The 24,441-nt window shown below is 44.1% G+C and overlaps 1 protein-coding gene across 1 annotated transcript; it reads left to right on the forward strand.

Annotated features, from left to right (window-relative positions):
- The first annotated feature begins 305 nt into the window (after positions 1-305).
- Positions 306-23,832, forward strand: LOC115459321 (palmitoyltransferase ZDHHC23-like). Its single transcript, XM_030189163.1, is given in 6 exon segments — positions 306-372; positions 1,505-1,698; positions 16,690-16,781; positions 16,784-17,387; positions 18,474-18,641; positions 20,513-23,832. Coding segments are annotated over 5 exon segments (1,266 nt in total). The 5' UTR covers positions 306-372; positions 1,505-1,561; the 3' UTR covers positions 20,778-23,832.
- Positions 23,833-24,441: the final 609 nt, after the last annotated feature.

Here is a 24,441-nt window from a genome sequence, read left to right on the forward strand (position 1 = left end):
CACCCACTTCTAGATCACGTGAGCGAGGCGGAGCTGAGCTGGGGAAAGTTGAGCGGTTTAAGGAAAGGCGGCGGCGGCGGCGGGGTCAGAATAGTGGTTGCCTGGAAGAGGGCGTGTCTTGGGGGGTGGAACTAGCTAGGTAGTTCTGTTTCGTTCCGGTCACCGGGGATTTGGAATAGATTTGGTCGGTGCTTGGAGTTAAAGGATGGGGTTTCCTAACGCTGAAAGCCCGGTACTGCTTCTCCCTTTTTTTCAGACTCTGCGCCTGTCGCGTGGGTTTCGGCTTTTTTCGTCTCTTTCCAGTTTTGTTACTGAACCAGACGGAAGGGTAGGAGATCTACAGCCAACGGGCGAAGGCAGGAGTCAGTAGGGGTCAGTAGGAATTGCGCCAGTGTATGAAGGGGAATGAGTGGTCTGCAGTTCCTGTCGCTTCATGTGAGGGAGGAGGGGTTGTTGGGTTGGAGCTCTTTTATGGAGGGAGTAGTCAGTGGTATGTTTTCATAGTTAGGGAATGGGATCATGGATGTTAGAGCCCAGGGGTGTAACTGGCACGTTTCCGTGTACAGTTTCTGGTTTCCAGTGAAACGTTTTTTTTTAATTGAAGACGGCGATTTTGAGATCGTTTGTCACCCTTGAGAGCTATGAGGAATGGTTTCTCGATGTTTGTGTTCCAGGGATGGTTGTTCAGGGTACCAGGCTGGGACCACAGCTTTGAGCCTTCTTCCAGTTGTCATTTACTCACAGTGTAAAATTAACTGTGGGGCCATTAAAAGGCTGATTTATAATTTTTTTGTTTTCTTAAATAGATGAACCAACACACAAATTTCAAATTCAGTTATTTTTGTACTGAAATGTGTAATATTGTTGATTAGTATAGAGCATTATGTTTTTAATACGTTTCTCTCTTTCTTATATTTTCTTTGTTTCTGCAAGATTACTAATGCAGGTAATAGTTTTCCCCACCGAACATGGGATTGGAGAGTTAGGCAAGTAGCTTTAATACAGATTGTCCTACTTTTCTTTACCAGACTTTTTCCTAGGCAAAGTGATTTTTTTTCCAGTTCTGGGGCAAAAGTTACACTGATGTTATATATGTCATGTCATACTAGGGTGGAGTAATGGCATAGGGGTTAGAGTCACAGGGTGAAAAACAGGTAAGCAAGTGTTCAACTCCTCATTAACTCTTGTGACCTTGGGCAAATCACCTCATTTTTTCCACTGCATAAGGTACAAATTTGTGAGTGTAAGCCCTCTAGGACCAGGGAAATAACTACTGTATCTGAGTGATCTACCAATGAAAAGGCTTATGAAGAAGAGGGAAATAAGACATTACTGTGAGCAGACAGCAGGGAGTATGCCTATATTTATAATACATAAGTACATGTATTTTATTGTGTAAAAGTGCAGGTTTTGAAAAGATCATAGAGCAAGAAAGATGTGTGACTATTGTGCTTTATTTTTTTAAACCCTTGAAAAGTCCAAACTTTATTATCTCCGCCTCCAGATGATTGTTTTCTAATCTGAAAGTTGGTGCAGCACTGTTGAAGTGAAACCTAAAAGGATGAAAAAAAAGAATCCAAGGCTATCAGAAGCTGAGGAACCCTTATGTTGCTGTGAGTACATAGATCGAGATGGAAAGAAGAGCCATTTGGTAGCCTGTTTGTGTAACTGTGAGGACCTGGATGTGGCCTGTGACAGGTAAGAAATCGCCATCTTCCAGAAATGACACTCTATTTTTTTTCTTATATGTACAGAAAGAGAAATGGAACTTTCTGAGGTTTTTGCAACTACATTTAAAGTGGTTTACATATATTCAGGTATTTATTTTGTACCATGGGCAATGGACGGTTAAGTGACTTGCCCACAGTGACAAGGAGCTGCAGTGGGAATTGAACTCAGTTCCCCAGGATCAATGTCCACTGCACTAACCACTAGGCTACTCTCCCACTCCATGCAGTAGAGAGCCGTAGTTGAGCTGCCTTGTCAGTCTATTCCTTACATCCCACCATAAGCAGGTGTAATAGTGGTTCTTGGTGGCTTCAGTAACAAATTTGTGCTTTTTTAAAAATACAGTCTTGATTCATGCTATTGCTGCATTTTTATTTTATCAGGAGCCATGGGTTTTCTTACATGTATACAGGATTTAATTTGTGCCAGAATGGAGAGGAACGCCATTCCGGCACATCTGACAGTTCCGAAAGTGATGTCGCTGCCCACCCACCGACTTCTTTTCCCTTCCTTCACACCAACTGGCAGTTCGGCATATCCCCTGGCCTCTTGAACAGCCCTTCCCCAGATGTACCATTTAAAAGTTGTTTTTGCTTGTAGAGGCCAGCAACAATGAGCAGCACTTCATACGCGCTGCTCGTGCCGTCCTTACTGCTATCTCTCCGACATAACTTCCTGTTCATGCATAGGCAGGAAGTGTGCTTGCTGCCGGAGGCCCCTACAAGCAAAAACAACTTTTAAAAGGTACACTCTTTGGGGGGTGGGGGAATGTTTGAGATGCAGGTTGACCGAATGGTTCTGACCGAAACTGAATCCACAGCTGAAATTTGCTGCTTGGTTTCAGCCAGAACAGAAGCTGAAACTGAAAACGACTTGACTTCCCCACCAACCTCCCTCTTGACAGAAAACATGCATTGCAGTGCTGCCCAACCCTCTCGGGTGGCCTAACAAACCCTGGTGGTCTAGTGGTCTCTTTGGGTGCAGGAACAAAGCCTATGCATTCCATCCTGCTGCCGAGACTTCCTGTGGCTGCTTTGCGAGATTGCTGCGGGAAGTCCTGGCAGCCATTTTGAAATTGGCACCCAGCATATGCAGGAGCAACACTTGCATATGTTGGGTGCCAATCTCTAAATGGCTGCTGGGACCTCCCGTGGCATGTTCAGTGGCGGCAGCGGGCAGGAACAAGTGGTCTTCATTCCTGCCCCTGAAGAGGCCGCTAGATTACCAGGGTTTAAGGTTGGCCCGAGGAGGGCCTACGGGGTGGTCAGGCAGCCCAGGGGGCCAGGTCTCTGCTGAGTGTGTGTGTGTGGGGGGGGGGGGGGACGACAGCGGTAGCAGTGAGTAATCGTGGCATGGAGGGGGTGGGGGGAGTTAGTTTCTGCAGAAAATACTATGATAGTTTCAGCAGAAACACAAACCCAGATTTCAGGTCGATTTTGGTGCCAAGACCAAAACCGAAGTTTGGCCAGCCTCTAGAGTGAGAGGCCAGCTGGAGAGGGGATTACCGGCTGAGTATGGGACAAAAAGAACAAGGGCTGGACCATTGAGGGGAGGAGGAAGGAAGAAGACATTGGACCACTAGGGGAGAAAGGAAGGAAGGAAGGAGACAGGCTGAACCACTGTGGGGGGAGGAATAAGGCGGGGAGAAAGGAAGGAAGACATTGGACCATTGAGGGCAGGAAAAAGGAAGGAAGGAGACTGGACCATGTGGGGGGGGGGGGAATAAGGAAGGAAGGAAGGAAACTTTGAAGCATGATGAGGAAGGAAGGAGACTATTGGGGGGGGAGGAGGAAGGAGACTTTGGACCATGGGAGGGGTGGGGAGAAGGAAGGAAGGAGACTTTGGACCATTGTGGGAGGGGAAGGAAGGAGACTTTGGACCATTGGGGGGGGGGGGGAGAGGAAGGAAGGAGACTTTGGACCGGGGGGGGAGTGGAAGGAATGAAGGAGACTTTGGACCATTGGGGGGGAGTGGAAGGAATGAAGGAGACTTTGGAACATTGGGGGGGGGGGTGGAAGGAATGAAGGAGACTTTGGACCATTGGGGGGGGGAGGAGGAAGGAAGGAGACGTTGGACCATTGGGGGGAGGAGGAAGGAAGGAGACGGACCATTGGGGGGGGGAGGAGGAAGGAAGGAGACGGACCATTGGGGGGGGGAGGAAGAAAGGAGACGGACCATTGGGGGGGAGGAGGAAGGAAGGAGACGTTGGACCATGGGGGGGAGGAGGAAGGAAGGAGACGTTGGACCATGGGGGGGAGGAAGGAGACTTTGGACCATTGGGGGGGGGGGGAGGAAAGAAGGAGTCTTTGGACCATTGGGGGGAGGGAGGAAAGAAGGAGTCTTTGGACCATTGGGGGGGGGGGGGGAGGAAGGAAGGAGACTTTGGACCATTGGGGGAGGAGGAAGGAAGGAGACTTTGGACCATTGGGGGGGAGGAAGGAAGGAGACGGACCATTGGGGGGGGGAGGAGATGTTGGACCATTGGGGGGGAGGCAGGAAGGAGACTTTGGACCATGGGGGGGGGAGGAAGACTTTGGACCATGGAGGGGGAAGGAAGGAGGGAGACTTTGGACCATTGGGGAGAGGAAGAAGAAAAGAGACATTGGACTATTTGGGAGGGTGAAGGAAGGAATTGGGGAAGAGATGGTGGGATTTTGGATATGAAGTTGGAGAGAGTATAGGGATGCTGACTATGCGGGGGGGGGGGGGGGGGGAAGAGGAGAAGAATGGGAGGGGAAATATTGGAGGGAGGGGAGCTGTAGAACATGTTGGAACCAAGTGGTAGAAGCCATAAGGGGGCTGTCAAGGAGATGAGTAAGAAGAGGATAGTGAGTACACAGGATAAAAATGTGGGAATGGGCAGTGTGTGGTAGAAGGGAATATGAGATTGGGGAAGGAGTGAGAGCGGAAATGGGAGAGCTAGGGACAGAGTAAGAGATGGAAAGTTGATAGGTGAAAAGTAAAAAGAGAAGTGGAGATCTGGAGTGTGAGAGGATGAAATTTAAGTGCAAAGAAAGGGAGAATAGAGCTAAAAGAGAAAGATCTATGTATTGGAGACAGATGTGAGAGAATAGGAGGAGTGAGGAGGAAAAACAAATGGACAGTAGCCACTGGAAATTACAGTGGACACGTTTGGCTAAGGGAGTATGACAGTACCTAAAATTGTGGCCTTAGGTCCATATTTTTATTTCTAATTTGTGATCTGTCTTTGGTGAGGGTCTGTCTGTGCATAGGCACCAAAGTTTCAAAATGATTGAGGATGCCAGACATAATGAAGGACACGATGAAGGAGCTTTCTCAATATTGGGGTTACTTGGCACTCACTGGATCCACAGAGCTGGCTCCTATGACCAAGGTGTGGTATTCTGTTTGCGTATAGTTTGTGTAGAGATGTATAGGAATTCTACTTGTTTTATTTTATCAGTAGTAAGTGTATTGATGTTCTAGGGTAATGTTTGTAGTAGTGCCTATTCATAGGTAGGGTTCTTTCTGTTTGAATTGTAGACATTAGTACTACTGTTGTATGACAGATCTGCTACATGTATGTTGATTTGGGATTTTTTTTCAGGTTTTGTATTTCACAGAGTGCCTGGTAGCGGAGATATATTTGTGTTGCTTGCTCAGATGAGATGAGAAATACAATATTTTTTTTGTATGATGACTTCTGAGGAGAAATGTCTCCTGCATGTTGGGGAAGGTTGGAGTTTGTGGATTCAGAGCATGTTTACAGTATTAACAATATTTTTGTTTTAATTATGTGTATATATCATTAAATTATTAGAGCTCCTTTTTCAAAGCTGTGCTACTGATGAGGCACACTGAATGCAAAGAAGCCCATGGGAACAGAATGGGTTACTTTGCATTCAGCATGCCGCTAATTGTTAGCACAGCTTTGTAAAAGGAGCCCTGAATGTTAAAATTACACAATAAATGTTTGCCCTGGATTATGCATTTACTTTAAATGTCTGTGTTTGCAGGGATAATAGTTACATTTATAAAGTCACACAAACAAAAAAGGAAAAAATCCTTCTGTAAAAAATGTCAGAAAATGTTATACTGCTGTGCAGTATTCCTCCGCCCCCACCCATTTACTCCTTCATTCGACTAGGCTGCCAAACATTTCTGGGGAGAACACTATGGTACCAAATGTGTAAATGTTGAGAAAAAAATGTTAGTCCAAGATTTTGTTCATAATGTTGCAAAAAGGTTTTTATTAAATATATGAATTTTCCACGTATATGTACATACCAGCTTTCTTTTTGTCTACAAATGAAGTATTGTGTGCCCTGCCACAGTTCCACTTCCTTTTTGTCTACAAATTAAGCCCTGCATGTATAACTCTTTGTATCTGTGAAAGAAAGCCGAAGATACATTTTTAAAAATATAGATATAGGTGTATATATATACACAGTAGTGTGCTGGAGCTGGCTAGAACCGGCTCACCAGAACCATTTGTTATTTTTTAAAGAATTTTGGGAGCCAGTTGTTAAACTTTAACAACTGGCTCCCAAAATTTGGCCTAGGATGGCTCATGTCCCCTCCTGGCGGCGTCAGCATCGAGCTGCCCCGTGGCTTGTGTACCTCACTTGCTGTCCTCCTCTCCGACCCTCGGCAGCAGCAAAACAAAAACCAGCATGAAACCATGTGTGGGGCCCCGTAGCCCTGTGCGCCACTGCTGGCTCCCTTCCTCCTCCCTCTCCAAATAGGAAGTTACATTCTGAGGGGAGGGAGGAGAAAAGAGGCCAGCAGCAGCACATGCAGGGCTTATGGCCCCCGACACGGTTTCATGCTGTTTTGTTTTGCCCGCCGCGAGCGTGAGGGTCACAGCTCGTGGTTCCTTCTGGCTTCTGCAGTACCGGCCTGGGAGTAGAAAGGAAGCCGGCAGCTGCATGTGCAGGGCTGCAGCCCAAGGAGGTTAAATTGAGAACAGGAGACACACGTGAAGTCAAGTTGAATCCACGGAGGTTTGACTCCTTTCCCTACCCCGCGCAGCTGTTATCACTGTACATTCAAAACAAAGCAAACAGTCCTTTGATTGCTGCTTCCACATTGTCGTTCTTTAATGTTGGTAGCATTTTTGTTTAATATATGTTCAAACATGCCAGCTTGTACAGCATACGGATGTACACAGAGGAAGTATAATAATGGAATAACTTTTCATAGGTAGAGTAGCAATTTGTTATAAATCGTAATTAGTGTGTCATTTGGAGGGGCAGGTTATAGGGACACTCTAGCACGTGTTGTATTCATGCAGAGATTTTTTTTTCTCCTGGGAAAGGGCCACTAAAACAGGCATGATGTTATGAGAATCAGGTGCTCATCATTCAAAGTTTCTATCTATTTACTTATTTATGACATTTATATCCCACATTAAATATGAATTAGGTTGAAACCTGGGAACATTTAAAATCATTTTACCCCTGTGCGTAGATCAAAAGAGAAAGATGGTCGGTATCCCTGCTAGCAAGGGTATGCCTAGCATGGGGAGGGGAGAGTGAGGAATGTGTTGTGTGTTCCCCCCCCCCCCCCCCCCCCACCCCAGTTGTACTGCTGGCTATGCCCGGCGAGAGAGTTTCCCTTCCTACTACAATATTGCAGATCTGGATGTTTGGGACCCTTCTGTTTTATAAGATTCCTATGTCATGTTCTACTGAATCCCACTGTTTGCTCAGTAGAGGCCAGATACACACTTTCTGCGACATCAGAAATGCATTTCCATGTGTAAACATCGTCTTATGAGGTTCTAGCATGTGGCTTTTTGTTGCGTGCCTGAGCTTTGTGTCTGAGCAGTACCCTCTGAAAGGAGTCCAGGGTCTCAGCTGGGATGCCCCAGTTGACATCTAGTAGGTTGAAATCTTCTCCCAGCACTGCCTCTCCCCCCCACCCCCAAACTCCTTCACTGTTATGAATGATTTCAACGAAATATAAAGAAAACACTACAGGCTGCCATGCATATGTTTTTACTCTTCCACCTCATAGCTGCTGACCTCTTCACAGCAGATATATATAGAACTAGTAAAAAAGGCCCGTTTCGGAAAGAAATGAAACGGGCGCTAGCCAGGTTTTCCTCGTAGTGTGTAGAAGCGCTGCCGGGCCGCCTCGTCTTCCACATTGCGCCCTCTCTCCCGCCTCCTCTTCGTCGTTCCGCCCTCTCTCCTGCTTTCGGCTACTGATTGGCTCCTTGAATGTGCTCCGCCCTCAACGTCATGACGTTTGACGCGAGGGCGGGGCCCACAGACTGTGCTACAGAGCTTCGAACCCGCCTCCTCTTCGTCGTTCCGCCCTCTCTCCTGCTTTCGGCTACTGATTGGCTCCTTGAATGTGCTCCGCCCTCAACGTCATTACGTTTGACGCGAGGGCGGGGCCCACAGACTGTGCTACAGAGCTTCGAACAAACGAACTGGCTTCATTGACGTCAGTGGTCAATGGAACGTTGAGAGTGGTTTTTATGTCCAGATGGGGCGTGGCCTAGGGCGCAGATGGGCGTGGCTGAGTGCGGGAGTCCAAATAGCCTAGGTCAGGAGCCACAGTTGGAGTGAGGTGAGCTTCAGAACGTCTGAGGGGGATTCAGAATGTCTGAGGGGGATTTTATTTATATAGATTAGATTCCTGTTAAAATTGCCTAGATATGTTATACACTTTTAGATCATTTCCTTAAAGTTCAGCTCAAAGTGTTTTACAGCAAAGTACAGTAAATATAATTTTCTTTTTCCTCTATCTCATACCTCTGTGTTTTCTCTCCCTCCCTTCCTCCTGTCCCAGTGTTCTCTCTTTCCCCCACCCCCCATTATTCCTGGTACATAGAAGTAGCTAATAAGGCAGCTGAATCCTGCTGTCAACAGCAGAAGGTAACCTGCTGATGAAGCACTGTAAAAAAGATAAGGAAAGCCCCCTTTTAATGTTTTCTCTTTCTATTGGACTTAAGAATATGTATTCATACAGAAAATGAAAATTCTGGCCATCTGTGCCCTTCCAGCCAATTGATTTTCATTGCCGCTGAGACTTACCAATTCAGGATCAGACGTTTGGTGATCAAATTTGCAAACAACTCTACACTCCCCCCCCCCTCCAAGCAACAAGTAATTGCAGAGGGGGGGGGGGGGGTCAAAGGGTCCATCCCCCATTCAGAAATAGTGCAGAGGATATGTGCATCCCTGCCACTCAATAGCAGGCTGCAGGAATTGCCGTTTAGACAGGAAATAGCATGAGGAAGCAGGTAGCAGAGAATCCTTCTCCCCCCTCCCCCCCCGGCAAAAAATAGCACAAAAGGTAGAGCATGGGGATCATTCGTCCCTCCAGACTAGAGAGTTACACAGGGACAGGAATCTTACCGGTCCCCACCCATCCCCGCAAAAATTCAACCTGCCCCCGCAAGAATTTAACCCATCCCCGTAAGAATTTAATGGTACATAAAAGAAAATTCTGGTCAGCTCCTTCAGTCTGTCTCTGGATTTGATCAACAGCACTGTAGGCAAGGAAAGAATGGAAGTTGAAACTTGGAACACTCTGGTGTGCACATGTAAGATTTGTCTCTGATTTACTGGCTGAGAGGGCACCACATGCACGCACCAGTAGGTCAGGTGACATCCGATACTCATGCCTGTGTTATCTGAGGTCTGGGCATCAGCCCGGGAGCAAAGAGGATTAATTGTAACATAGTAAGTGACAGCAAATAAAGACCTGAATGGTCCATCCAGTCTGCCCAATAGTCACACTCATTATCAATTCATGATTAAATCAATGAGTGTGATATTATATACTTGATTATGGTCTTTCTTTCGTGTTTCTGGAGCATAGACCATAGAAGTTTATCTGGCCCTATCCTTGCGTTCCAGCTGCTGGAGTTGCCATTGAAGCCCACTCCAGTCTATTCGTCTTCTCATTTGTGGGACACAGACTGTAAAAATCTGTCCAGCACTGCCCTTATGTTCCAGCCACTGAAGTTGCTGTCTAAGCCCTTTCCAGTCCCTCCTAAACCAGATTACCATGTATGAGACACAGACCTTACAAGTCTGCCCGGTATCCGCCCTAGTTCATCATAGCCAGAGTCGCCATCTAAGCATCACTTGACACATCCACACACATGTAGCCATTTAAGGTTAGGTTTTTTATAACTTCTGCTTTCTAATTAGAGATCCTCTGTGTTCATCCTATGCCTTTTTGAATTCCGTCATCATATGTGTCTCTACCACCTCCTTAATGGAAGACTTTCCACATTTGTGCTGTTAAAGCAAGGAAGAGGAGGAGGAGACAGCACTCAAAGAACTTGGTATTTGGTAGATGAGAGGCAGGTGCAGCTTACGCTTCTACGGGAACCCCTCAGGAACTGCTTCCGTCCCCGTGGGAACCCTGCAGGAAAACCGCAGGAACTGCTTCCATCCCCATGGGAACCCCGCAGAACTGCTTCCGTCCCCAAAGGCTCAAACGTAGACTTCCCATGTTAAGGCCCTCTGCTGTTGCTTTACAGTTTCAGACTGCACCTCAAATACTGTGGAATTCTGGTCACTGCATCTCAAAAAAGATATAGTGGAATTAGAAAAGCTACAGAGAAGGGTGTCAGAAATGATAAAGGGAATGGGATGACTTCCCTATGAGTAAAGGCTAAAGCGGCTAGGGCTGTTCAGCTCGGAGAAAAGATGACTGAAGGGAGATATGATAGAGGTCTATTTGGGTAAACCTGAATCGCCTGTTTACTCTTTCCAAGAATACTAGGACTAGGGGGCACACAATGAAGCTACAAAGTAGTAAATTTTAAAACGGAGAAAACATTTCTTCACTCAATGTGTAATTAAACTCTGGAATTTGTTGCCAGAGAATGTGGTAAAAGCAGTTAGCTTAGCGGGGTTTAAAAAAAGGTTTGGATAGCTTCCTAAAAGAAAAGCCCATAAGCCTTTATTAAAATGGACTTGGGGAAAATCCACTGCTTTTTTCTAGGGTAAGCAGCATAAAATGTACTGTTTTGGGATCTTGCCAGGTACTTGCAACCTGGATTGGCCATTGTTGGAAACAGGATGCTGGGCTTGATGGACCGTTGGTCTGTCCCAGTATGGCAACACTTATTTACTTGCGTATTTATAACTATGAGAAGTCATTGGCTGTGGCCTTAATGTGCATGCTGTAGGCAGCATCTGTGCAGCCTACCTCTTGTGTGTAATCCTGGTAAATTTAAATGTTTGAGAGTGTGGTATGGTAATTCTTAAAGAGGTAGTGCTGGAATTAATTGTACTGATGGAATATATTTGTACTGATGGGGGCTTCTGGATGCTATCAAGATGGTACTAGCGCTTAAGATAAATTTATATTTTGAGTATGATATCTCTTCCACATCCTATTCCTGGTCTTTTCCCAGTGTGGCATTACTTATGTACTTACAATATTAGAAAGGAAAATGTTTAGGTTTTTATGGAATAGTAAAACACCAAGAATTGCTTTGAGGACATTTAAATTGGTTAAAAGTAAAGGGGTGTTATATTTCCAGATTTTAAGTTATATTACCTTATCTGACGGCTGTACCTGTGGTATGGTTTATGAGTGGGACAGATGGGAAGATGTCTAGGTGGTTACACTTAGAGAGGGCAATGATTAGTCCATTTCTTCTGTGTAGTTTGCAAATATAGTAACATAGTAGATGACTGCAGAAAAAGACCTGCATGGTCCATCCGGTCTGCCCAACAAGGTAAACTCATATGTGCTACTTTTTGTGTATACCTTACCTTGATTTGTACCTGTCCTTTTCAGGGCACAGACCGTGTAAGTCTGCCCCGCCTCCCACCATCGGCTCTGGCACAGACCGTATAAGTCTGCCCAGCACTATCCCCGCCTCCCGCCACCGGCTCTGCCACCCAATCTCGGCTAAGCTCCTTAGGATCCATTCCTTCTGAACAGGATTCCTTTATGTTTATTCCACGCGTGTTTGAATTCTGTTACCGTTTTCATCACCACCTCCCGCGGGAGGGCATGCCAAGCAACCAGTACTCTCTCCGTGAAAAAACACTTCCTGACATCTTTCCTGAGTCTGCTCAATGGCTCAAGCTGGGAAAGTGGTATCTCTTCAGTGATAATTGCTATACCAGAGGTGTTAATGTTTGTTGCCCAATGTTTGAAACTGTCCTGATGTGGGCCAAAGGTTTATCTCTTTGGTTCAGTCCTGAGCTTAAGATACAAAAGGAACTGTTCATCTGGCCTGAACAGCAGGCTAGGAGTATTTGGTGTGGGCATCAGCTTATTCAGGAGGATACGTTTTAAGACTTTTGAACTGCTTGGGTGTGTAACACCCCTTTGTGATGTGTTCCTGGATCTGGGGCCTTGGAATAGTTAGCACCTGGTGCCTCCATCTGGGGAAGAAAGGTGTTAACAGGTGGGATTTCCCTCCTTTCCCCACAGGAAATTCAACAAGGCTGGCTGAAATGTTAAACTATTTCCAACTTGCACTGTATGAAAGTATTAAGACATTTGTTGATGAAATCCTTCTGAGTGAATGGTGTTCAATAAACAAACCACTAAACAGTTTTTAAACAGTGCTCTTGAACCCAGTTCATCTCCTTGGCAAAGTGGCAGGTTTAAACACATCATCCTGGTCCTTTTGTCTTTTTATTGGAGTGGCAGTATTACCTATGACCCCTTTGCTCCTTTACTGATGGGCCGGTGCTCAGAACCAAACGCAGGAGCTAGAGGCGATAGCGCCACAGAATGCGAAGAGGCTGTAGCACAGGAGCCAAAGATTAGCACAAATGGCATGCAAATTCAAACTGTCGTTCCCCCCCCCCCCCCCCCCCCCCCCCCCAAAAAAATGCTCAGAGGACAGTGCACAAAAAACTGGCTTGCTGCTGACAAAATGACACCATCGTGGAGCAGGCATTAGGGTGTTTGAAGAGAGGATTTCTCATGATTCTTTAAAATCTGGGTTTTATATAATTTGGAAGCAGAAGGAAGTCCATGCAAGCCCCCAAGCGCTGGTAGTGAGAGAATATGTGCCAGTCAGAGCTAACCCGAAAGTGAAAGCACACATTGGCGCCTGTTCCTGCATTTAAATATAAGCCTTCCAAGTAAAAAAAACAAAACAATTTCCATTAAAAGGTTCAGAAAACAGATGCCAATGTGTGCTTTACTTTTTGGTTTCCCAGATGCACGCGCAAAGGAGCTGAGCTTGCTGCGAAAGTCTTCTACGCATGTACCAAGCATGTTTCCTCACCCCCCCTTGCTTCTACGCATGTACCAAGCATGTTTCCCCACCCCCCCTTGCTTCTGCACATGTGCGAAGCCTGTTTCCTCCCCTTGCTTTCGCTTTTATAGTGTGCATATAATTTGAATGCCATTTCCTTTGAGCATTTGTGAGCTAGGTTTCTACACCGTTCCAGCGGTATGGTTTCTGCGCCCTTGGCTTACCGCAGAACTTCTGAGCATTGGCCTGCCAATCTTTTCCCTTGTCCGTCCCCATCAGGTTTCCACAATGAGGGCCGAGCCAGCCTGGGTTGGCCAGTCCCTACTGCCAGGCTTTGAGCACCAATCGTGGGCCTTTGCCGTCTCTGGGCTCTGAGTGCCAACTGCGCTCCCTGGCATCTCTGTTGCTGGGCTTCAGGCACCGTCTGTGCCCCCTAAGATCTTGCCCTGAGCTGGCTGCACAGGGCAGCTCTGCTCAACAAAGCCAATTCTGGGTCTGAATTCTAGGGAGGTCATGGCTAGACTGCCCAAATATCTTCTGACGAGTTTTCCCTGATCCCTCCCCTCCCCATCTTTAGTTACCTTTATTCAGTGTGTGTGCGCAGTATTAACTCCAACTTTATCAACTTTAATGGATAATCTTCCACAGCGTATGTAAATGTGGATCATTAATCTGTCTTTTCTTCCAGTGATCAATTTACATATTTCACCCACTTTGCTGCTCACCTCTCTCCTCTCAGAGGCTGCTGCCAGAGCAAATTGACAATGCTTTCTTCCGCTCTCTACTTATCTTGGAGAGCTATCCTGCTTTTGTTTTTTTTTTAATCTTCTTCTTCTCCTTCTGTATCTCAAAAACCCTTACTTTGGGGGAGGGGATTCAAGAGGGAATATAAATTGCAAAGTTGTCATCCTTATCAGTGGATACAGATTGATTGCAACACATATACAAGCAGTTGCTTGACTGCTTGGTACAGCTTTTGAGTTGACATTTTTTGTGTGGTATACCTGTGTTGCGCTTCAGTGACTTTGGGAGTATGATTTGGGGGAGGGTTTTCCTGAGCCACATTGGGAAATGTTCTGGACTACAAGGGTTCAGGCCATCGCTATCAGCACTGGTAGGACTGCAAACTTTTTTTTTTACAGAGAAAAACCTGACACCTGCCCCACCCCAAGTCCATTGCCTCATCTATTGTGGCACCTTATCCTGTGCGTTTCCCCCCCCCCCCCCCCCACACCCAATCGTCTGAGCTAGGGTTGTCATGTCAGAAGAAAAATTGACATTTATGTTCTCTGATTATTTTGCAAATTCTGTCTAATGTTATGACTAAAATTATATTAAAATTTTGATGTCTCATCAGTAAAGCCAATACACTGAAAAACACTATGTAGAAACAACTTACCATAACAATTCAGAAAAGAAATGAAAACATACCTCTTCAAAAAATTCTGCAGCTAATCACAAAGATATCGCCTTCCTTTTAAATCTACCTCTTCAAAAACTATATGAATTAAAATCACTAAAACTCTAAAATTGAACACAAAAACTACCACTACCTTTTTCACTTCAAATCTATCTTTTCAAAAACTCTGAATAACCACATGAAATATAGATGCCCTCTCAACATTGCACAACACTACTGTAACTCCACCAAAATGTAAATTCTAATCCACTTTGAACCAAAACTTGTTTTTGGATAATAGTGGGAGACAAGAATGCATAAATAAATAATAGCACTAATCTCCAGCACTCAAAAAGCAACAACTTTATCCATGAAAAGGCAGCACTACAAATATTATACAAGGCCCTAAAACACCAATACAGCCTTTAGTGAGAAAATAGAACAAACAGGACTGCAACAAATCTCTGCATAGAAACTACATGCTAGCAGAATACCACACCTTGATCACGCATGCAAAAAGCAGACAGACCCTCAGCAAATATGAAACAGGGACCGCATATCGGTAATAGATAAGGCAAAACTGTAAACCTCAAGAAGTCAGACTTGCATATACAGCAAAACTGAAGTGGAAGATATCAGAGATGTACATTTCCCAAAGGTGACACATTCTAATTAATATAAATTCAAAATAAAATACTTTTTTCTGCTTTAGTAGTCTGAGCATTTTATTTTTACATTCGATTTGGTCCAAGTTTCTCTTGTGCTTGTGTCTGTTTTTCCTGTCGTTCCAGGGTGTCCTGTCCACTTGTCATTTCTTCTCTCTCTGGTCCACCATCCATTTTCCTGCATCCTTATTTGTCCTGTCCATCATCTCTCCTCTGTGTCCCTGTTCTATCCTCCCCACATGTTTAGCATATGTCCTCTTCTTAATGTCCCTATCCTCCCCTTATATTCAGCTGTCCCCTCTATATCTCTGTATGCTAGTGTAACCCGGTCTCTTTTTTTTTTTTTTTTTCCCCTCTTCACAGTGGGTCCAGCACATCTCTGTCCCCCCTCCCCCTCATCCCAAGTCCTGCATATCTCCATTCCCCTCCTCCCAAATCCCAGGTCCAGTATATCTCCGTCTCCTCTTCCCCACTCATCCAGCATAGCTATGTCTGTCTGTGTGTCTTTCTTTCTATCTTCCCTCCCCCTGCCCTGCCCTCACAGAGGTCAGTACATCTCCAGCTCTCCCTCTCCTGGCTCCCACAGATCAAGCATTTCTCCCTCGCTCTCCACCCTGGTCCTCCAGACTTGTGTGCATCAGCGGCAGCAATTAAGGCACCCTGCCTTTGGCTGGGCTTGGGCCCATTCCTGTTCCTCTACAATGTTCCACCCTTGCGCAAACAGGAAATTATATTAGAGAAGCCGGAGGCAGAGTGTCTTAATATGCTGCCGCTGGTGCACATGAGGTGGGGGGGGGGGGGGGGGGAGGAAGAGGTCAATGATTTTAAAACTTGTTTTTGGCCGTTGAAAAACTGGCCAGTTGGCAACCCTAAGCAGCGGTCATTCAGGCTCTATATTATTTGGCTCATAGAGCCTTAAGGACCCCTTTCAAAGTTGTAAAATTGGGGGCTGGTGGTTCTTATAAATGCTGGTCTTGTGGTTCTGCTGTGGGAACTCTATTTCATATGCTGTTTTGCCTGCACAAATTTAAAATTGGGTACCAGGATGGGATAGAATTATTAATGTTAGGAATTTGTGCTGAGCTCAATTTTAAGGCTGTTGTGTTGTGATTAGCTGCCACATGCACTACCTCCACTGCATGCAGATACCTCTCATAAATATTCATCATGGATATTCTGAAATCCTGACTAGCTGGGGTGCCTCCAGGACCAGGTTTGGGAACCACTGGTCTAAGCTATTGTATTTACTTATGGCCATAGCTATATGGTCTATATTGTCTTAGTGGAAAGATAATACAACCTTGTCTGTGATTGCATGGTGGAATACTGTGTCTCTCAATAGAAAGTAGGAAGAAAGTGCTGCAGTTTAGAGACAGATTAGAAAGATTTGGGCTCCATTAGATTTGTTTTGTCAATAGGTTGATCTACAAAGAGGATTGAGTTTTGGTCTTTGCTAAAGGGACTATGTATTGTATTTGTTAGACTTGGGGCTTTTTGTGTGTGTGGTTTTACTGTGTTATGTTGTATTTGTTGTTTTGGTACCTTGGGGGGAGGGGGGAAGCATAGACTTATAGATGATCAGGGAAACTTGAAAGAGTGTCTCTGGGTTGTTCAGCCAGCAAGTGACTACGTCCTCTGGTTTCCCATCAGGCTTTGCCTCCATCACTGTTTTGATGTGGTATTTGAAGTAACTTTGGCTGATCTTTTTCATCTGTATTTGTGCTTTTCTAAAACAGGTGGATTACTTGTAAATCTTTGCAGCCAGATACTTTGCAAAAAATCACAGAGACCTTCTCGGACCGTTTCCGTATTCCCTGGCTTAGGGGAGCCAAAAGGTTGATGTCAGCCTTGTCCTACCATTGGTTCTGCTGCCTGCCTTTCTTCATGTTGCAGCTTTGCACCTGCTCCTGACAATCATCATCTTGGCATCACTTCCTGTATTGGTTCTCTGGTATTATTACTTCACGCACAGGAATAAAGGGCGGACACTGTTCTTTTTAAGCCTAGGGTTATTCTCCCTGGGCTACATGTATTATATCTTTCTTCAAAAAGTAGTTTCAAGAGGTCACATAGAAAACAATCAGGTGATCACCGTCACCTGCGGACTCCTCGTGACACTTGCAACTCTAGCTCAAGCCAAAAAAGACCCTGGCTACCTCCACAATAAGAGAGAGTGTGTCCTGTCATCTTCCAACAACTTCAGAGAACCAATCAATAGAAAATGGGTGGAGAGCTCAAATGGTTTTCACAAGTCTCCGTCTGCTAGCGATAGCAGTGTTCATATAGAAGTTGAACCCAGTAGAATGTTGGTTGAAAGTTCTGCCTGTACAAAGAGGGATTGGTGTATGACGTGCAGTTTGGTACGACCATGCCGTGCTGGTCACTGCCGGATCTGCAACTCATGTGTAAGGAGATTAGATCATCATTGTGTCTGGTAAGTAGAGGCCTACAGCTTTTACTGCTACTGTTCATCAACACATAGTTTTGAGAAAGTGAAGACCCACAGTGAAGGGGTGATGGTAGCAGTGCTGTATGCCAGATTTATTTGCTTTGACGTTTTTCACAAGAAAGGGATGGTACCTGGACAGATGGCACCAAGGCATCACTTCTCTTGCCAATCAGCAGTGAAAATTATGTTGCTGCCTTTTTCAGAACCTGTTGATGTTTTCATCAGTAATAAATAAATCAACTCTCTGAACTATAGTACTGTTACAACACAGTGGAAGCACAATGATATTAAACATGAATTGTTTACTTTCTTAATTTTTTTTTTAATTGAAATGAGAGGAGGCTGTCAGTGTAACTCGGTGCTCCACAGCACCTGCACTTATAAACGAATGGCAAACCATGAGCATGTACTGCTGTACTTGTTAATAATCAACACACATCATTAGACTCCTCTCATAATTCTATACTTTTCCTGTTTTACCTTGTGTCTAAACACACTGTGATAAGTGTACAAAGTTAATTTAAGGGTTTCACAAATAGCTTCAATGCTCTCTGGCCACATGAGAAATTAATTGACTGTCCAAAAACACCTTAGATAGTTTGCCACTTATCTGCTCCGTCTTGAGGGTAAAAAGACGCCATCCGGTGAGGTGCCCCATTTTGCATTCTTCATCAGGAACATAAATACTCGTTTCCACAGTCCGCTGACAGAGATGCAAAATGAAGCGACCGGGAGTTATATTTGTGCTGTATCTGTGTCGGCAAATTGTGGAAACGCGCATTTAGGCCCCTGTTTTTTGGACATCCAATCAATGTTTCATATGGCAGCCTCTTCTCATTTCAATAAAGAAAATGTTGAAAAAGTAAACAATTCATGTTTAGTATCATTGTGCTTTCACTGTGGTAATGGTACTATAGTTCACAGAGCTGATTTATTTATTGTTGTGAATTTGTTGTCTCTGTTTTGGTGGATGTTTTCTCCAAGGCATAGATATTCCCTGGTGTGATGTTAATTATCTGGTAAATAAGATGCAGAGTTATAAATGGTTTTTTTTTTCCTTTTTACCTTCAGGATAAACAGCTGCATAGGAGAGTCGAATCACCGTGCATTTATCCTTCTGATTCTGTTCTTTCTGATGACATCTGTTTATGGCATCACTTTAACTTTGGGAACAATCTGCAGTGACCATAATGCATTCATGTCTCTTTTCTACTGCCCGGGGATCTATGCAGACTATAGGTGAGAATGAAATGTGGCATGAAGAAAGGGTTTGCTTTGCTTTTCCTCGATGGGATGATCTGAGTGGTACAGTGGTTGAGCACAGAATATTTCCCATTACAATCTGGACCATAAATTTAACAAATCAAAAGCCATACTAAGCTACATAAAATGTATCTCATTTCCAAACAATGTGATTAGACCACACTATCACGTACCTCAGAAGGCTCTGTTGTAACTTACTCTGCTTTGCACCCTCAGTCCTTTTATGCAGGACCAAAAGGTATCAGGCGAGTTCCCACCCATCAATTCCCCCCTGGGACAATTCCCACTTAAGGGAGACAATTCTTACCAAGAACTGCCATTCCCCACCCTCCCTGGCCTTTTTTTTTTTTTTAACCGACCGTCTGGAACAAGGAAGTTAGAGCAGCATACGGATGTACACAGAGGACATATAATAACCGAATAACATTTCTTAGGTAGAGTAGTAATTTGTTATAAATTATTAGTGCATCATTTTGAGGGAGTGAATTAAGTTTAAACCTAGTTTGTGTGTGTGTGTGGGGGGGTATTGCCCCCCCCCCAATTAACTTCAGTTTGTATTTATTTTAGATCCCAGATTAAACATGAATTAGGTTGAAACCTAGGTTGGGGGGGGGGGGGGGGGGCGGCATTTGCCTCTCCACATGAACTGCATGTCTGGAAGGGGAAAGGGATGTGTAAAAGATAATGTTGTGGGGTGTGAGGGTGTACAATCTGGAAGAGAAAGGGGAGGGAGATTATTTGCCTTGTGTGTTTTGTATTTTTGGGTTATGGGTGGGAATTGTCCTCTCTGGTGTGGTGGGAATTGGTGGGAACTGACCTAGAACCTGCCAGAATGGCTGATAAGCAGAATTCCTTTCTGAACAGGATATTTATATACGTGCTGGGGAGAGGCACAAACGTATATCGGTAGCTAAGCTTTAGTCCTTTAACATTCAATCAAGCCTGGCTTACACACCAGTTTGTTGGGAAGCAGATAAGTTGAAATGATATTGCAGATCAGAGCTTCCCAAACCTATTCTGGGGCCCTCACAACCAGTCAGGTTTTCAGGATGCCCACAGTGCATATGCATGAGATCTGTTTTCATGTGTTAGGTTCCCAGTGTATGGAGATTGATCTCATGCATATTCATTGTGGCCTTCCTGAAAACCTGTCTGGTGGTGGGGTTCCCAGAACAGGTTTGGGAAGCCCTGCTGTAGAGACAAACACTTACCTTTTATATAAGGCGGTATTGGTCTGTGTGTTTCTTGCTCTCCCTTACCGTCCTATCAGATTGCTGACTTTGTTTACATAAGCTAATCAAAACATTTTAGCTTACCCTCTAAAGAGAGAAAAGGCATTATAAGACCATAAGAAAAGCAATGCTGTATTGGACCAAGGTCCCATCTCTGACAGTGATCACTGTGGTTCACAAATATGCAGCAGATGCCAAAAAGCAGATATTTTTTTCAGCTCATTTCCAGGCTATGAGTAGTAGCTCTCCCAAGTCTACCTGGCTAATTTTTATGGACGTGTTCCTCCAAAAACTTGTCAAATCTTCTTTTGAATCTTGCTGTGTCGGTCACCTTGTGAGATCATTACGTGTGCGCCCCTTTAACTTTTGTGTTCAATGTCCCATCCACATTGGATATTCAGGACAGGTTGTGGGAAAGATTGGGTAGGAGACATGAAAACCCTGATAGAGGGGATATGGTGTTTTTCCACCCCCAGCTCTACATATATCTGCACACTGTAGATGCATATATACACATCTTAGAAAGTTGTTGTGGCTGGAATTTTTTGGTTCTTAGTTTCCCCTGGTGGTCGTTTTTTTGTTCCAGTTATGTTGTTGTTCTCTTATTTCTCTTAGCTCTGCCTTGGCCTTTACCTGTGTGTGGTACTGCACGATCATTACTGCCGGTATGAGTCACATTCTCCTGATCCAGCTTCTAAATATTAGCTTCAATGTGACGGAGAGAGAGGCCCGGCTGGCCTTGAAGGAGAACATTGGACGTCGGTTCTGCTGTAGCTTGGTGATTGACCCTGAACAGTATAACTTGGGATTCTTTCAGAACTGGTATCACTTCCTGACCTTGGGCTCTTCCCAGCAGCATTATACAGTGGACCTTGTCTGATGTTGCATTCTGTGGCCTTTGAAATCGGACCTCTGCAGCAGGATAATCAGTCAGGAGTCTTGTATGATCCTGTAGCTGCTCTCTTATCAAGCTGTTCATGCTTGGGAGACATCTTGATAAATCTCAGCTAAAATGCAATAAGATAGCTGGCCATTTTTTAGATGGGAGAATTAAAAAGGAATCTACTGAAGTAGAAAGAAGTGGTGGCAACTCCTGCTGGTACGATCTGTTTTTAACTCAAAAATTGTACTATAAAGAGAGTGGTATTGAGTATTTCCCCCAAATCATGGAAAGGATAAGAGGTATGATGCTTGGGGAGTGGCAGAGCTGTTCTTTTAAAGACATGTAGGTTCACTGTAGGTAGTACTTCTTAGCCACTCCTGTAAAGGCCCCAGTTATAGCCATTTACAGTGAATTAACTGTAAGCCAACATAGGCCATCTCTCTACTAGCAAACATGCTGCCCAGTTTTGGGGGGATTTTTTTTTACTCACTTTAGCAGAATGAAAGGAGACTTGTTTTAAAGCCTGATCCTCTTGCATGTATCTGACACTTAATGCAGGATGCTGATGAGGCTTTTGCACAAATGGTTGCCAGGACTCCAAAATAATGAGGAACTTGTGGTTTTATTGAAGTGTGCAATTTACTGAGCCTAAAAAAAGTATGTTTGGTGCTGGCTGATGTATTTGCATAATATGGTGTGCACCAGGGTTCATTGTATCTCACTGTTGAGTACATTTGCAGGGAAGGAAGAGATACTGATGATAAACCTATTGCACAGAGATTGTTTAGCTCAAGTTTTGGTTTTTAAACACAAATTGTTTTACTACTTTTTTTACTACTATTAAGTTTTAACTTAGAGGGCTTCCATTTTTATTGTAGAAATAGCAAAAGTTGGTATTTTCTAATTAGATATATTGATACATGCTTATAAATAGTATTGAACATCCCAGGATACTAGCAACCTGCCTTATGTAATACCATTGCTGAATAGCAATTTATAAATATATTGTTGCTATGTGCTAGTTGTGCCTTAGATACTGTTACTATTCCTACTACTAACGTGTTAAGTAGACTTCTAAAACCATACCCCCAATGCCTGCAGCGGTTTACCCCCCTGATATTCAGCCTGCTGTGGTCAACAGGTTTTAAGCCACTGACACTGCCTTGCTGTAGTACAATCAAAGTAGTTTACAATTATATGCAGGTACTTTCTCTGTCCCCAGTGGGATCACAATCTAAGTATTGTACCTAAGGCAAAGATACGGCTGCCTCTTGGGTCGTCCTATCCATTCGCTTCGTTTTGCAGACCCAGGCATTGACAATGGCCTGTGCCCGCATTAACTGCTGCCTCTTCCTAGAATCTGGTCACGGACTAACCTGATACTAACTGGGCAGTGCCAGGGTGGCCAGAGCCACTATTCAGCAGCATTGACTGGTTAAATACTGCAGAATATCGGCAGTTGGGACACAATGTGGTTTGTGTGCAGCAGTCTCTTCTGCTTGCTTAGACCATGCTGAGAATCCTACCACCCCCCCTCCACCCCCAATATTACTAAAATCCATTAGTACACACTAAACAGCATGGAAATGGCTTGTTACAAAATTGGCCAGACTCTAGTGAAATAGCAGTGTGAGCATATTTTGACCTACATATCTACTTTTACCCATGATGAGTCAGATGGTCTGGAGCGAAGGATGGAATTGATATAGGTTGTATGCCTACATTTATTTAGTTAAAGGTTCATGCATGCTAAATAGTAAGTGTAAGTGTGCAACTTTTTTTATTTATACTTGCTCCACAACTTAGGGGTCCTGTTTATAAAAATACCTCCATTCTGTGGGTACACCATTACCACTTCCAAAGCTGCACGGTAGTAACACATAACAAGTCACAAAGTGAGGGCAGTCACTTAAAGCTGCAGCTCTACAGGGTTCATTATGCAACTGTGTTATTGTAAATATGGCTTTACTTTTTTTCTGTCTTCCTCCCCACCCCCTTCTCATTCTGTTTTGCCTCTGGTGTTCCTTCTTGTACTAAGAATCCAGAAACTCATCTAGCTGAATCTATTGCTTATCTTAGCTGCTGCCAGCCCAGCTCTTCCTTCCCTATGTTAGAAATGAAAAGTAATTTTAATAAGTGTGTTTGAAAAGTTGCACATTTCTTCAGGGCAAGCTCCAGTGTATTGTGTGATGGTTTAATATTTTGCTGCTCTTCCAGATATCTTAAGTAAAACAAAGAACCATTTTGTCCTTCTCCCCACAAGGAAAGTTATGCTTTTTAATGACTTTAACCATTTCACAAAAATGAACTATCTTAGAGCAAATATTTGAGAGAAATTTTGGAGCAGCACAAGAACTGGACTAATGGTATTGTACACAGATCTGCAGAGGACCCTTATGTGGACAAGAGAGCTAAGATGTTTGATTCTTTGTTTAAAACAATTTCAGGACTTAACTACTGCCTTTTCCAACAGGCAAGATGTTTAAAGCAACCTTTTGTTATAAGTAAATTATCTTTGCAAGAAATGTACATTTTATAATAATCTAAAAAAAATGCTGTGATTATATTACCAACCTTTTCAGTTCATAACCATGGAAACTCAACTAGAAAGGAAAAGCCAAAATGACTCTAGCAAATAGGCTGGATGTGCCTTTGAGTTTTCTCTGTGCTGATCTGTGAGGAGTTATTAATCAAAGCAGAACCTGCTTAAGTAAGAGGATTTCACATGAATGTGAAACCTAGTACATCTTGCATAAAAGCACTAGGCTGAGTTCAAAATAACTCGGGCCACTGTACCTCAGAAACTGGAAATGCTTCAGAAATGTAATAGCTACCTATTTAAATCTATTTTCAATAGAATTAACTCCGTTCAGGGACTGAAATCATTCCATCTTCCAGGTAGAGATTTAAGTATCTACAGCACTCTAATCAGCGGCAGGAAACCTGATCCAATGGAAATACCAGAAATCAGCCAAATAACTGCAAGAAGAAAGAAATGGGGAAAGCAGGCATGGCATGGCTCGTGGAATTCCTTCCAGTGTGTGTGTGTATACAGTGGGGGAAATAAGTATTTGATCCCTTGCTGATTTTGTAAGTTTGCCCACTGACAAAGACATGAGCAGCCCATAATTGAAGGGTAGGTTATTGGTAACAGTGAGAGATAGCACATCACAAATTAAATCCGGAAAATCACATTGTGGAAAGTATATGAATTTATTTGCATTCTGCAGAGGGAAATAAGTATTTGATCCCCCACCAACCAGTAAGAGATCTGGCCCCTACAGACCAGGTAGATGCTCCAAATCAACTCGTTACCTGCATGACAGACAGCTGTCGGCAATGGTCACCTGTATGAAAGACACCTGTCCACAGACTCAGTGAATCAGTCAGACTCTAACCTCTACAAAATGGCCAAGAGCAAGGAGCTGTCTAAGGATGTCAGGGACAAGATCATACACCTGCACAAGGCTGGAATGGGCTACAAAACCATCAGTAAGACGCTGGGCGAGAAGGAGACAACTGTTGGTGCCATAGTAAGAAAATGGAAGAAGTACAAAATGACTGTCAATCGACAAAGATCTGGGGCTCCACGCAAAATCTCACCTCGTGGGGTATCCTTGATCATGAGGAAGGTTAGAAATCAGCCTACAACTACAAGGGG

The sequence above is a fragment of the Microcaecilia unicolor genome, unplaced genomic scaffold (genome assembly GCF_901765095.1).
Source record: "Microcaecilia unicolor unplaced genomic scaffold, aMicUni1.1, whole genome shotgun sequence".
Lineage (NCBI taxonomy): Eukaryota > Metazoa > Chordata > Amphibia > Gymnophiona > Siphonopidae > Microcaecilia > Microcaecilia unicolor.